This window comes from Ammodytes marinus, assembly GCF_949987685.1.
Source record: "Ammodytes marinus genome assembly, chromosome: 10".
In the NCBI taxonomy this organism is placed as follows: domain Eukaryota; kingdom Metazoa; phylum Chordata; class Actinopteri; order Uranoscopiformes; family Ammodytidae; genus Ammodytes; species Ammodytes marinus.
The window spans coordinates 25,194,394-25,210,389 of NC_137214.1; the positions used below are offsets into that span (position 1 = coordinate 25,194,394).

General features: G+C 41.6%; 1 protein-coding gene across 1 annotated transcript in view; it reads left to right on the forward strand.

Moving 5' to 3' along the window:
* The window catches only part of gfra3 (GDNF family receptor alpha 3), a 36,106-nt gene extending 20,832 nt beyond the window's left edge, over positions 1–15,274 (forward strand). Inside the window, exons 3-8 of the mRNA XM_080035048.1 lie at positions 1,239–1,310; positions 2,767–3,121; positions 3,813–3,922; positions 6,243–6,377; positions 7,439–7,575; positions 14,679–15,274. Of these exons, the coding sequence (XP_079891174.1) occupies positions 1,239–1,310; positions 2,767–3,121; positions 3,813–3,922; positions 6,243–6,377; positions 7,439–7,575; positions 14,679–14,900 (1,031 nt within the window). The 3' untranslated portion in view covers positions 14,901–15,274. The remainder of the gene's footprint in view (positions 1–1,238; positions 1,311–2,766; positions 3,122–3,812; positions 3,923–6,242; positions 6,378–7,438; positions 7,576–14,678) is intronic.
* The last annotated feature ends 722 nt before the right edge of the window (positions 15,275–15,996 follow it).

The window sequence follows — 15,996 nt, forward strand, 5'->3', positions numbered from 1 at the left end:
TGTGTGTGTGTGTGTGTGTGTGTGTGCGTGTGTGTGTGTGTGTGTGTGTGTGTGTGTGTGTAAATTCTGTTTAGAAAAAAAAAAGTGATTTTGACCACAAGCGTTCTCCAGAATCGCTGACTGCACCTTTAATGAATGCTGGATGGACTGCTATGAAGTTTGATGCTGATATTGTCTGCACATGTTGCGTACAGAATTGTTTTTGATCACTTTGTTGAGTGAATCTAATTTAAAGGATGCAGCCTCAATATATTCAATCCATCTGTCTGGCGTTGGTTTGTTAAAGGTGTACATCCGTTGCTGAACTATAAATAAGAACATGCACAAGTGAAGGTGTCTACATAGATAGTCGATGGTGCCATGCGTTTAGGGTGTGACCTCTCCACTTATATGCACAAATGGAAATTCACAAGGAAGGAAGGAATAAAAAGCTGACACATTTGAATGTGTAAATGCATGGTTTATCTTCAGGGACTTGTCTGATCTGCAGGGCACGTGAGGAGGCCTTTGTTCTTCTAATTAGCTATTATAAAGAAAATCTCTATGCAATTACAGTGTTTCATCACTTCACTTTCACACACTGTACAACGTCATTGAGAGACAGAAAATAATAAATAAATAAGTTTAATTAGCTTTATACACAGAGCAGCATGGTGATGTCGCTTTAACTGTGTTGGATGGGTTAGCGATGATTAATGACCATATTATGATTTACAGTGATTTGAACTCATTGCACATGTAGATGTTGACTCATGTTTACACGTATGTTCTTAGTCATTGGAGGTTCTTCCACCAGTGTCATTCCTGTATGTTTATTGACTCTTCTGCGTGTCATACAGTGTTATCCTAAGTCTTAAGGCAATGAAATAACCAAACAGACATTTTTATTTTCTCTTTAAATCATGTTACATAGTTCATGGGAATTGGCTTTTTTTTTAAGTTTTTCTTGACCATTGACTAGTTCAATACAGTCAGTTACAATTCATACCTCTAAGAGGTTTGAATTGTGGCTCAGGTCCTCTAGCAGAGTTCCACACTGCGTTAGATTGTTATCCAGCTGCCTTGTGTCCGTGGGACGTTCCGTTCAAATAGAGTAGATTGTTTTGTTGTGTGCATTTTCACATTATCTGCAATTGTTAAGGTTTTCCAAGATCAAAGTGGACAATAATTAAAGCATCAATGAACCACATCGGAAATGGTCACTCAATTGCCAATGTGTGTGTGTTCCTTTTTTCCAGGGGAGGATGAGCTGGAAATATCTCCCTATGATGACACGCTAATGGATACTCACATGGCTTCCTTAGTGGCAGGTAAAAGTATAGCCTGGTGTTAATGACTAGAAAGACTTCAACAAGATTTTTTCTCAAGGGCTAAAATATGTATTAAATCATTGTTTTACTCCTGTTTCAACACAATGCACAGCACACACACAAGGCAAAGCAGAAAGAGCTAAACTCTCCTGCATCTCTTATACCCCCTCTTGGTCACCCCATTGGTCAGACTTTGAATATGTTCACGCTCCTCAGCTTAACCCTTAGTAATACACTTCAAGCTGCACATTTGTTTCTGTCAGACAGATTAGTCAGGCCTTTCCTTCCAATCTCTGTGGGGAGGAGGCCGGCCCCGTTAGATGAAGGCAGCCCCTGATTGGTTCTTTTAGTCGTTGACGCCAACTTGCATTGAGAAATAAGCTACAGAGATATGGCTGCTCTCACGAGGCTAGACTGATGACTCCATGAACCAATCAGAAGCTGCCTTCCAATATGAGGGACACATGTTAGGTCAGAACACGGGCCCTGATTGGCCCTGTCATTTTCTGACCAGACTCCTCTCCATGGAGATGAGATTGTAGAAAGTCCAGACTGATCTATGGGAGAGAAACTAATGTGAAGCTCTTGCTGGTTTTGCCATGTTAAGGTAAAATACACACACACACACACACACACACACACACACACACACACACACACACACACACACACACACACACACACACACACACACACACACACACACACTTTGTTATGATTAGGTTGTTTTTGCAGGGTGGTATTCAATGACAGACAGCTCTATAGCTCTATCTTACAACCCATTGTGTCAGTGAAGTAGCTCAATGGATCACTAAGCCTCAGACATGTTAATCAATATGTATCAATCAATAAAGATAGAGTAACTAGAGAGACTAACTGAGGAGTGGCGTAATGGGATCGAACATAACGCTTGGTTTAGAGCAAACAAAGACTTTGCTGGCCCAATTACCACACCAAACAAGGACAATCTTGGACCCCAGTGGAGGATTTTCAAACCATTTTTATGTCTAATCTTTCCCCAACCTTTATGCAGTGGTATCTTGTCAATTTAATTTGTTTCTCCTCCATTTTCCTGATTATATCAATATACCTCAGTGGATACTATGTGGACTTTACTTCAGGCTCTCCTTTATTTGAGCGTTCATTTCATTCATTTTAGTTAACGTTTAGTAGTTTTGCGAGTTTGTTCACCTTTAATCTTTTCTGGGGTCGAGTATTTTATTTTATTTTGTCCAGTATTTTATGTGGAGGCTTTAAAGCAAAATACATCATCATATTCCTGTACCCCTTTTTACAACTCACAGATGAAAAAAAAAACTAATAGCTATGAGATGTACGTTCTACGCAGTTTTTGTATGAGGCTTGAAATTTTCCATTTTCCTCTACCCAACTTTCTGCACACACATGGTGATTTGTGTTTTGCCTAATACCGACTTTTCCACACCCCGTTCCTCAGCCTCATCTTTCATGCAACTGGACGGTGAGAACCAGTGCCTGAAAGCAGCACAGGACTGCGGCCTGTACGAGAAGTGTGGTTCCCTGCGGTCGGAATATGTCCTGGCTTGTACCAAACGAATGCCGGGAACCAACCGATGCAACCAGCACAAGTGCCACCGGGCCCTGCGGCGCTTCTTGGAGCGTGTGCCTGAGGAGTACAGCCTGGGCGTCCTCTTCTGCCCTTGCACCAACACACTGTGTGGCGAGCGCAGGAGGAAAACCATTGTGCCCTCCTGCTCCTACCAGGAGATGGAGGGGCTGCAACACAACTGCCTCCACATGCAGAGCTTCTGCCGCCGAGACGACCTCTGCAGGTTAGTTAGCCACAAAGCCCAGGGCAATGTATGGGGCTGATACAGTTTAGTGAGGTTAAATGTTAAATGGCTGTACAATGGAGTTCATTGTACAAGTACCACTTTGTACCAGAATCGCTGACACTATCTTTAATAGCAATGCTATTAAAAGGCATTGCATATTGAAGTACAGAATATGTTTAATTGTGTGTTTTTGCAAAATATAAATGGAGGAAATTTGATGACATAGTTGCTACTTGCGAGGCTTGTGAGTCAGCTACTGTAAATGCTGTCAGGTTTCAGGCCAAATGAACAAGAGCGAATAGTTTAGAATAGCATAAAAAAGTGACCCTTCAATGAAAGCAATTAGCATGTTCCGATCTACCAATTTTGGAAAAACCTGGCAGAATAATCTGCATACGGATTGCCTCTGTAGCTCAAGCAGCTGGAAATAATGGCCTTCAGTATCGGCCATCAAAGATACATAATCCTCCAGTATTTTATAAGGGGGAAAAAGTTGAAGGAAAAGTGGATCCACAGCAAAGGCTGTCAAATAGAAAGTAATATTGAAAGAGAAATAGCTTCCTTAAAATGTAGTAATGAAGTAATAAAATACCCCAAAAATATAATCATTGTTATTGGACTTACACATTGGGATATCCTGCCCGCTTCCTTTGTTTTGATGTTGATTTGTTGTTTGTGTTGTTGCCAGGTCCAGACTGGCGGATTTCCTTAATAACTGCCAGCCATCTCCTCTGACGGCCAGCGGCTGTCTGAAAGACTCAGCAGGCCTGTGCCTCCGAGCCTACGCCGGACTCATAGGTACGTGATGCAGGGGGGACAGTTTGGAAAATGGGGAAAGAGAAAAGTTACATTAAAAAAGGGGTGTGCAGTCTACTTCTATTAGGACATAATTTCCAGAAGAGGAGGTTTTGGAACTTTATCAAGTTTTCTCTAGGTCATTAAACAATACCCTGCATTTCCTGTGGCCTAGGGCATTTGAATGGAATGCAATTTGGCAGTGACTTTGATTTCTGACCAACACCTGAAAACTAGTCAGTCAGAAAGGTATTATCTAGCACTTTGGCAAATGTATTCCAACGACTTAAGAAGTGTCAAGAAAAAAGAATAGCAAAGTGTATGGAATGTGGGGGCATGCAAGGACATACATACATTATTTTGAAGCTCTTTTGAACACTGTGTCGCAATAGCTCATTTCACCATTTCTTATGTGTGTTTTTATAGTGATTCAATTCAGATTATAGAATTTCATGAAGTTTGGAGACCCACAAAAGTAGCCGTGCTGCTAGGCAACATTTATCTATTCCAAAAAGACTATTTTATTAGACAGTAGACTAAATGATTATATTAGCCATTATTATTTCATAAAATAGAAATGGAGGTGGAATTATAAAGTCAGTCCATTGATTTGGAGATATCCTTTTTTTCTGTAATTAAAATGGACATTACTCATGTATCAAACTCTAAATTCCTTCACCGAGTAGAAACAATGCAGCCAAGTCCTGAAATTAATGATACTTTATGTGACATTAAATACAGCCTAAATCTGAAAATAATGAAGGGTTACTTGTATATTTCCATATGAAAGGCATACCGTATGGGTAAGTGTGATCAAGTGCGCGAAAATTGGGGTAATAATAGAACATTTTTGCTTTAAAACATAAAAGCGGTAAAATTGTGGGTTGTCAGAAGCAACATTCCTGATAACCTCTTTTTATAAAAACCTCTCAGTTAAATATTAAAAACACAAATGTTTTTGCTGGAAAAGTGATATCAAAATGTGCAATATAATTAAACCCAATAGCCATATCCAATGACTCCCCTATGTACTGGGAGAGACAACTTCTCCTCTGAATGGTTATGCAAAATGGTGAATTTTACTTTTCTTATTAATATTGTGCATGGTTTTGAAAAGTCTAGCTATGAGAATATACCTAAGAAAATGTTCCCTTTTCTCTTACACATACCAAAATGACATCTTTAAATAAGCCCAAAACATATGCTGGTCTATAATCGTTGCTGTAACACACATGGGCATGATGGCCGGCATGAAGAGAGGGACTGAAATGAAGTTGGGGTTGAACTGTAAAATTGTTATCATGAGTGGCTGCTACATGGTAGATCCAACATAAAAGAGAAATGTTGAATATATCTCTAACACAGAAGTATTTATCAATTATTCTCAAATTAAAAGTGGCTGTACAGAACCCAGTGACTGGATGGGTGGAGGGATAGAGGCAAAGAGTTAGTGTGAATGAGGTGATCAGACAGAGCAGAAAAAAGAGGAGAAGAAGCCAGGTCGAAAGTGAGGACGCATGACAGCTGACAAGAGATGTGGATAGAGGAGCATTGAGTGGCTTACTGCTCGCTCTGACAATGATGGAGTACTTTTCTATAAGGCTCATAGCTTTCTTAAAGCCACAACCCTCACAATCCACATCATTACAAAAACATATCCTGTCTTTGAAAGCAGTGCAGTGTTTTCCTTATGAGATTTTTTTATGTATGTTAATATCAAACTCAGGGCAATTCCAAGGATTCTTTAGCAACTTTACTATTCCAAAAAAGTCTCCAGTTTGCTAAAAAGATTTCTTAAGGAATCATAATGCCGCTAGACTTACCTTTTCTTTATTATAATGAAGAGGTCATTGTTCATTAACTTTTGTATGCTAGAACCAAAAATGTCTTCTTGATTTAAAAGTGGTATGTTCTACAGAGTGTGTTTCTGAGGTGTTTGCTAGAGCTCCAACCAGGCTCCAACATATTGTAAAAATGGGGGCTTTCTGGCTCTTCACATTCCTTAAGATAGCGTTCAGCTCCTTGAGTAAAAGTCAGAGTCTACATCATGTTTTTCTTCGGGCTATGTTTCAGCTTTGTTTGAAGTAAAAGGGACAGCATCTTCTCTCTTCTGGTGTGTGCCATGAAGCAGATTAACTGATTTTCTCCCAAAATGGCTCAAAGTAAAACTCAGTGTGGAAGCCGATTGTGGCTTCCACACTGACTTTTTGGCTATGTCCTTATTTGTTTCTATGGCGTTTGTGTTTACCTTATTGGAATGCTATGATGAAGATTGTATTGACATTAAAGTGAAGCATTAATCCTTTGACCCTCTGACCTGTAGGTACCATCATGACACCCAACTACATCAGTAACAGCTCTGCCGACGTGTCGCTGTGGTGCAACTGTGAAGGCAGCGGCAACCACTGGCAGGACTGTCTGAGACTGCAGCGCATGTTCACCCACAACAGCTGCCTGCGTGAGTCAACAAATGCGCATGTTTTCTATGCTGCTCTATTCATATAATGTAGTCTACTTAAAGGTGCTACGAAGAACTTTTAAATATATCTACAGTACAGTCAAATCTTTTTGTCTGATGATCACAAATTACATGTAACAGCAAACAAGACAAGTTTTTCTTAATGCCTTTGTCATGGGTACGCTCACCCAGAAACTACAGCTGGCATAGTAAAAACCCTAACGCTTTTGTCCAAAGGGGGTGGAAGAAATGAAAAAATAACTGAAAGTTCCTTGTAGCACCTTTAATTTGGTCTGTGAAGTACATTTGGACTATGCACCAATACAGCACATGTTCACCTAAAACTGCATCAGTGACTCTGGAGAATGTTTTTTGACAAAGTCACTTTGTGCCAAAATCAGCGAAAATCTCCCAGTATGTTAGAGCTATGTGTCACCATCAACAAGACTTTGAGGAAAAACTCGAAGGGAATAAATGAAAAAAATGTCTTGGGCACGATGTCTGCTGAATCTGTCTGGGTGGCTGGCTCCCCACGGCGATGTTCACAGCATGAAGTAAACTCCGCCTCCATGTGTTTATGTGAGCTACTCGCTACAGCCCCGGCATCTTTAAGACACTTATACAGTTTGTATCTGCAGCAGCATAAGTCTGTTGCAGGGCGCAGGAGGTGTGAGAAGAGAGATGCCGGAGGGTAAAGCCCTCCAGTTGTCACTCAATCACTGCAGCTGTCAATAAGGCTGTCGATACACACTGAGCCTGTATGTCCAAACACTAAAGCCTGGATCGATGCGTCAATGCACTTCCCATAAAGCTCAGTGATTCATCAAGCTTGCCGACAGCTCAAACAATAAAGCTGCCAAATAGATATGTAGGTTCACGCCCACTCAGATGCACACACGCACGCAGGCACGCACACACACACACACACACACACACACACACACACACACACACACACACACACACACACACACACACACACACACACACACACACACACACACACACACACACACACACACACAGAAAAGGCAGTGATGGGCCTGTGTCTGTCCATGCAGGTAACTCTATCAGTTGGATGGGGAGCCCCGGCGCCCTGCCTGCAGACATCACCCCCCCTCCTGCTCCCAGACCCTCCCCGCTGGTTCAGGAGGATGAGCTGCTGAGCAACAACCACTTGCCCGAACACAACAACATCGTGAGTACACACACACACACACACACACACACACACACACACACACACACACACACACACACACACACACACACACACACACACACACACACACACACACACACACACACACACACACACGCACACACAGCTCATTACAGGCATAGCCCTTCTTCACATTCAAAATTACCTCTCAGACTTTTTATCCCCGGGCCTTTTTCTATTATCTTTGGTTGGAACTCATCTTGTCCCTGTCACACAGCATGTTGCTTATTTATTGTATTTGTTTTATCTCCATAGCTGGGGCTTTTTTTATTATCAGTTATGTTTTTTTTTTATATTTGGAAATTCAAAACTTCATATTGGACTTGCTCCTTTTGAATTGAGACAGAAGATGGGGGTTTGAGTTTACCGATATGTTTTATATTTGCCTAATCTTGGAAATTTCAAGATACATGATTCAACTTATCAAAAGTAATCACACTGGCCAAACGTTAGGCGTCAATCACTCTTGGACACGGACAGTTGCCTAGTGTGAGTGTTCCCTAACACTCAGTTTGTGAAAAGAAGTGCTTCAAGGTGCACTTGATTTACATACAAAGTCTACAACATGCAGGATCCTATATATTCATTGGTTTACTTTCATGGATTAATTCATAAAATCATTGCAATGACGATTGCAGTATATTATTATTATTTACACGAATGATCTTTGGGCATAATCAGTTGTTTCACCGCTGTAATAATTACATTAATTGAGTTTGAAGGCTATTACTGTGAAGCAGCGGCAGGAAGTTCAGATAATGTTAGCCAGCACTAATAGCATATTAATATGCCGCTGATGTGACACACAGTTCTGAGTGGTAGCCACCCCTGTACAATAGCCTACAAGTGATGTGCACTAATGCAGACATTTTATACAAGCCGTAGTAATTACCCTATATGCAAATAGTAAAATGAGAAACGCCACGAGGGAAGTTGTACGTTTAAAAAATTGAAATGTATTTATTTTAAATGATGCAATCAGCTTCACTTCTGCTTGATCAGATAGAATTTCTCTGACAGTCATCTTGCGGGTCAAACTTCTCATCGGCGGTTGAAGAACACAATAGTTAGTCAGCATTTGAATATGAAAGGAGAAGCTCTGGGACAGGAGTTATCAAAGCACTTTGGATATCCTTCAAAAGATTGATCCAGTGCCCAAAGCTGTGTTTTTAGAAGTGCTGAGATCCAGATGGGAGAAACCTCATGAAGTTATTCAGTTATTCGGAACTCAAAGGAAATAGGGAATGCCTGATATATAACAATACATCACTGTGTTTGAATACTTCAGATTCTTCCAACGACGGCTGAGATACGTGTTGCCTGAACCTCTGATTTTGATTTCAGGCTGAGAGCCAACAGCTTCCAATGGTCGTCAAATAACCTGTTGAAATGAGCACTGGAGCTTTACTGAGCTTTATGTTATGAACACATTTCCGGTACGACCAGATTGAGGCCCCAAGTTTCAGCAGTATTATAACAGCCTTCCATATAACACAGCTGTTTCCATCAACGTACATACTTGTTTAATCTTGACAGCCAGAGAGGACTGTATTGAACATCTGTTATACAGAAGCACACTGGGCAATAGGTAGACAATAATTGCAGCTAGGTGGACATATTAGGCAATCACAGAAATCCCTCGAGAACATGCATTCTTTATACTGCACTCTGTGTAGAAAAGGAAAAAAACTACTATTGTGGTCCCTGGGATAAAATTGAGACAACTCTGCCCCCCCCCCCCCCCTGAACGGATAAAGTAAAGTGTTAGTGTTCAAGGGATATAAGCAGCATGTTCATGAGAAAATGTTTCTGTCAAAAAACATTGATCGTGTGACTTCTATTCTTATTCTTCACGCTACATTAATTGGAGGCTTCGGAAGACGTAAAGAGGGAGGTTAATGTTGCCATGGAGTCAGTCATTCAGCTGAGGGCTCTATCTTGAGACCTATTTGAAGGCATACAATTGCCGAATAGTGAAAGTACAGCAGTGGTAGGCAATGCTTTAAAGAAGGTAAAGCCCCTATGAAGCTACAATATGGCACAAGGTCACAAATGCAACCTCACAATATGTAAAAACGCAGTAACCTTTGACCTCCAAAATCTAGTCAGTTAACCCTCGAGTCCAAGTGTGAGTTAGTGCTGAATTTGACGAAAATCTCTCAAAGTGTTCAAGAACTGTCTGGACTGACAGACAACCATCGGCGTAAAATTGCGTACGGACGGTGTGGACGTGTCCATACCAATATTCAAATGTGCTGAAATTGTCCACACCAATATGAGAAGGATATGACAACAACGAGAAAGGGTTAATGCGTTGCCTCTATATAGTCCCGCCTTATGTATTTTGTGATTGGCTTTGCCTCCTGTTGGTTGTCGTGGGTTGTGTTTTGGTCAGCGGCGATTGGTTGCTTAATTTGAGAGCGGTAAAACAGCTTCTGCTGTAATTTCGGGACGGAATCAATCAGCTCAGCTGCTGCGCTGTGAATGCGGCTGAAGGAAGAATGTCGGGGAAGAAAAGGAAAGGAGAAGACATTCGGAACTATTTTCACCAAACAACGGTAATTTAAGTTAGTAATCAAACATCTCATTGTAACACTGACAATGACATACTGTATGTAGGCCTAGTCTAATCAAGCGTTGTTGGAAATTAAGATCTGACAGGACATGTCTGTCTGGACCACCGGCCATGCAAAGCGAAGTCTTTGCTTTTTATTTGTCCTGCAGGTTATCCGATGCCGACAGGCTACATTATAATAAAAGAGAATAAAACACTGACGTTATCATGCCAGGGCAATAGGTGGCGGTAATGTGTCACGTCACGTCAAACGCTATAGAAGAAGAGTGGTCAAAATTAAAGAGGAAATGGCATTTGCGTTTGCGCTGTGCAAATTGCGCACCACATATGCAGGCCCCCAGGATGCTGCCTTCTCCGAGCAGCCAGCATGGACTAGTGGCCAACCCATTAGTACTGCATGCTGTGAATGGGAGCTTATTTTCCATGGAGCCCAGAGGCAGATTTCCCCGTCCACACAATACAAGCGGCGAACAAGATTGTGTCTCCGCAAATTTTTTCTGGATATCAATCATAGGCTCATACTTATCTTTAGACCATGTACTAATAAAACTGAAGTTTTCTCATTTAAAAACACCACCTGAAGCGTTTTATTAGCCCAACGGCTTTCAACGTCTTTCAGTTTGTTTTCGCGGGAGGAGGAGGCATGGGTTACACTCGGTTACACTGCTTTCTTCATCCAAGAACGTCAGTGAAACGTACACTGCGCGTCACGCTTTAGGGGCGTGTTGGCACCGTGTTACGCGGAAGCCGAAGCCAGGAATACTTCCTGTATGGTCGCCCTGCGCCAATGAGCAGCTTTCATAGGAATGAATGGCTTCAACGTTCCAACGGTTTTCAGTCCGCTGTCCATTTCTTTATAGGTCCATGCACATATGCCTATTGATTCTGCTCTGCTATGTGCTGTAGTAAAGATAGGTCGCCTTGGAAACAATTAAGCCCCCGTAGGCCGCGAGCATCTTGTCTTTTTTACTCGCGCGAATCACCATTCTCTGCAGCCGTCACCGGCTCTGTGTTGTTTCTCTCTCGCCGGCTCGCCGAGGCTCGGGCACGCTCGCGCTTCAGCTGCGCTCCAACTCCCCGGTTCACTCGTAAACTGAAATTCCGAGTCGGGGACGGCTCTACTGTGAAACATAAGCAGCCAAGGATGTATGAATATAATAAGTTTTTTTGTGCAAAACGATTGATAGCCGCTCAACTCTTGACTAAACTGTACATAGATACATGCTAAAACTGGTTTGGTTAATAAACTAGTAAGCGGTTGGATGCTGGGTCTGGGGCGAGGGCGTTTCGCCAAATTGTGTGACGTTTCGCCAAAATGTGTCCCCACCAATATGAACATCAAAGTTACGCCACTGCAGACAACCCAAACTCATAATGCCTCATGCCTACGGCTATCACCTGAGTTGAGGCCTGAACAGATGCTAAATAAGCTACTAGCGGCTTCTATTTGCAGTGCGTATAGGGATGTACTATCAACTACAACTATCCCTGGATTACTTTGAATTGTTGAAGAAAACCCTAAAAACATGATCATTCTCAGGCAAGGATTCTAAGCGGATTTATTAATGGATTTATTGGTGCTTAGAAGGAGGCTGGTGAGAGGATCAGGGTCACAAAACTGTCCGGACTGCGACTGTTGAATTTGTCTCTTGCGACCCATCAGACTTCACACGGTCTGTGGCACGCGGACAAGACTTGGCCCTGAAGTGCTTTGACTTCAGTCCTGTTGGATGCTGTCAGAATGTGCCAGCAGCTCAGTACTGTGCAGACAGTGACAGACACACAGGCATGCTGAAATGTGCTGTGTTCTGAGAGCTTCTGCCCCATTGTCCAACACTGACCATTAAGTGTGGTCCAAGCCAATCCGGTGCTGGCTACTGCAACCACCTTGGCCCGACCACAATCTACCGTGGCTGTTGCTCCCTGGCTCCCAGCATGCCTCACTGCCAGAGATAATCTGGGCCGCCAGACAAGAGGGGATTCCAACTCTCTCTTCCTTCTCTCTTTCTCTTTCTCTCTCTCTCTCTCTGTGTGTCGGCCTGTGTCTCTCTCCCAGTGAGCGGATTAGATGAGGTGTTGGTTGGGAGCAGTGCATCAGTCAGGCTTCATTAGTATAAATGTATTCATGCCCATATGTCTCCCCCTCTTTCTGTTCCCCCTCCTTCCTCCTTCTTTCCTTCCCTTTTATCCTTTCTTCACTTCTTCCATCTGTCCTTTTTCTTCTTTTACTCATTCATTATTTTTCTTTCCGTTCTCGGTTCATTCAGTCTTGCATCCTTAAGCCTTCACCGTACTCTGAGGGGTGGTAGGATGGCATAGAGGAAAGGTGGCCGACCAGTAACCATGAGGTCGCTGGTTCGATCCCTGGCCCCGTACAGGAGGGTGTTATTTGTTAAACTAGCAGTGGCTGGTATTACATCTATACGGTGCCCACCATCTCTACCATTGTGTCCTTGAGCAAGACACTTAACCCCAACGCTGCTCCAGGGGCGCTGTACTATGTCTTACCCTGCTCCGAAGTGTGGTAACTTGAGAAGGGATATGCGAAAAAGACAAATTCCAATGTAACCAACCATTGACTAATAAAGTAACTTAACTTAAATGTACTCTTCATTCCTTCCCCCCTCCATCCATACCATGCACATCTCCTCATCTGTCCGTCACTCAGCTTCTTGTCTTGTCTTTTCCGCAGAGCTTTTGCTTGTTTCTCTAAAGTGATTTTTCCAGACTTTGAAAAGTTTCTCTTCAAAAAGCTGAGTATCCGCTCTTACTGCGGGGAGAGAGGAAAAAAATGTTCAAAAAGATTGTCGTCTTTGTTTTAAGTGTTGCATTCCCACAAGGACAATGAAATGTGTAGCGCGGCGCATGCCATCTTAATTTGATTTTGAATAGCAGCTTCCCGTTCATTTTAATTTATAGATGTACATATGCATTTTTGTTTTGACATAGCCCCAAGCTGTGTGCTCTTCAGCCAATTAGATGATCATATTTGAAGGGAAAGATTTATGATGCATACATAATTTGAAATATATCATATAATACACAGGCAGGCAAAAACAACATAGGTTTTTTTTTTCAATACTCTGAACCTAATATCTCAACTTCTAAAGCACTTACATCAACTATAATTTCCATAATTATTCTTAGCACAATTCTGAAGGTTATGATTTGTTCATGTGTTGTAAATTGTTTAATTTATGATACATCTTCTTCTTTGGACACTAGTATGTTATGAAATTAAATAAAGATTTTAACTCTGGCTTTATCCGACATCTAGATTTTTGATTTATAAAGAGATACAAATGCTTTATGATCAAATATCCATACGTATGTATTCATACATTTCTGAAAAAGATTGTAATCCAAAATCAATCGTATTTTTAATATAAGATATTAACAGACAAAGTTTCATGATAAGTAACATGTCTTACTGTATTCCCCTGCATTGTCTCCTTGCCTTAACTACTAATGACCAAAATGATCATCACAGGATGTAGGAAGAACTAACCATGATCCATTTCTGTACCCCTAAGGAGAGCAAGATAACTGCCTTGTTTAGTGCCCATGCGACTGTCAGACTAGATGATGAAAAGTCTAAAATTAGTGCGAAAGTGCCAGTCAAAATAAATAAAACACCATGGCGTGTTACAGGTATCAGAGGCAGCATTTGAATTAAAAGTCAGAGCGGTGTATTATTATCAGTAGAATAACTATCTACATACAATAACTCAGAATCAGCCTTGGGCTCCTCCAGATGTCGGTGCATATCATTGAGGAAGAACATCTGTACAGTGCAGTGAATCATACTCACTGCTTTACACTCTGGAATAGAGTCTTCTCTTGATATAAGCTCTCACACGTTTAATCATATTATGTTATATTAAATATGTGAATGGAAAAAGAAACACTCTAATGTCAACATCAAAGGCGATTGAGAAAGAATAGCGAGATCACACACTTACTTGTGCATATTTGATATCTGAGAATTGGATTCTGTATTGTGGCTTTGGTTGTTGGCTTGGGCAACACTGCATTACACATGCACGTCTTCACTTTCCAATTATGTATCTGTAGGAATCATTTTTAATGAGATCTGCTTACTGTAATACATGGTAAATGCCTTGATGCCGGTGTGTCTTTGATGGCACGTCCTGCATTGGCACAGCATGTTTGGCATGTAAATCATGTGGTAAGATTTTCCAGTAATAACACATTTCTAGTATAAACAAAATACTCGTCCAAAGCTGTGCTGTAGGGACCTTGATGGCAACAATTTCAAATTATAAAATACAAACTAAGACTTACCAATTTCTGCTTTTTGAAATGTGGTATTCTATTTAAAATGAACAATAACCTAATACCTCTCACAAATATGAGATCACAGAATTCTCAGTGAGGTCAGAGAGTTTTACATCATATGATGGTTCTGTTTTTGTTAAGTGTTGTTAAATGTGAAAAGGCTGATAAATGCACTGACAATGTTTTCCTTACACGTCCCTTACAGGTGGTGGAGAGTTTGGAAGAGGAGGAGCTGACGCAGACAGAGGAAGAGGAGGGGAATGAAGGTGGGCAGTTTGACGTCATCCCGCTGTACTCTGAGAGGGCCACCGTCTCCAACCTGGGCTCATCCACTGGCACAGGGCGCGCTTCAACCTTCACCACCGGCCCTCCTAAAGCCATACTCCTGCTCCTTCTGCTTCTGTCTGCCTCCCTCAACTGGGGGTAGACCAGATAATATAGAGAAGACACACATACACACACACATACACACAGACATACATTACACATGCACACACGCACATTTAATGGACCGGCCAACAATCCTGAACTGATGGCTGTTAAAAATATAAGGAATGAAGAAAATGGACTTCACATTTTGTCAGTAGCATTCCCTTCAATCTTCACCTCTGTCCTCGCTTCCTTCCTTTTCATCTTTTGAAAACGGCACTTTGTTTAACATGGTGTGGCTGCAGTTGTACCGGTTGAATGGTGTGGGTAGCAGAGGAAGTAACTGCTAACTGCCTAAGTCCTAACAATGAGACGCTTCCCTGTTCTTTCCATTCTGCAGCGCATACAAGGCACTTTACCATAGCACACTTTACCAGTCTAGTGAATATTAATTGTAGTGCCTACAAACGTAGCACGCTCAGCTGCAAATATACAGTAGTAGAATGATATTGCAAACTGTTGGAACTGTAACTAGCAACCTTTATTAGCTTTACTTTTAGGATGAAGAGACTGTTTATTTATATATTTATTTATGACTTCTCCTAAAATCAGCCAATAGTTACTTATTTAGGGTAAACAATCGGAAAAAAAAGAATCTTCCAACAACCCCAAATATCCGGACTAACTCGATACAATAAATAATAAGTTTTTATAGCATGTATTTGAAGTTAAAGCAGATGATAAGCCATGGGAACTCAACAGATAAATGGTTGGCAGTGGTAGGCTACAGCAAACTGGATCACCCACACATACAGGAATGCCCCACAGCTGCAGTCGAACCTTGTTGTGTTATGTTGGTTTGTTTGTGTTTTTTTAAACTTACTGATGGATGGTGATTTGTCTCACTGGTCGCGACTTACCTGTCTGTGGCTCATGCTAACAATGACTGAAGGGTGGAGGCAGCCCGCTTGATATACGACTCTTCAGTCAAACTTCATCATGGTGATGAATGGAGCGGTCCTCTTGCCGTCCGTAGCCAATTCTACAGTCATGGTGAATGACAAATGACTCGCTTGTCTCTCATTCTTTAATGAACATCAAGTGCCAAGTGTGTCACATGTGTGTTTGTGTACGGGGATCAGACAGAGAGAGAG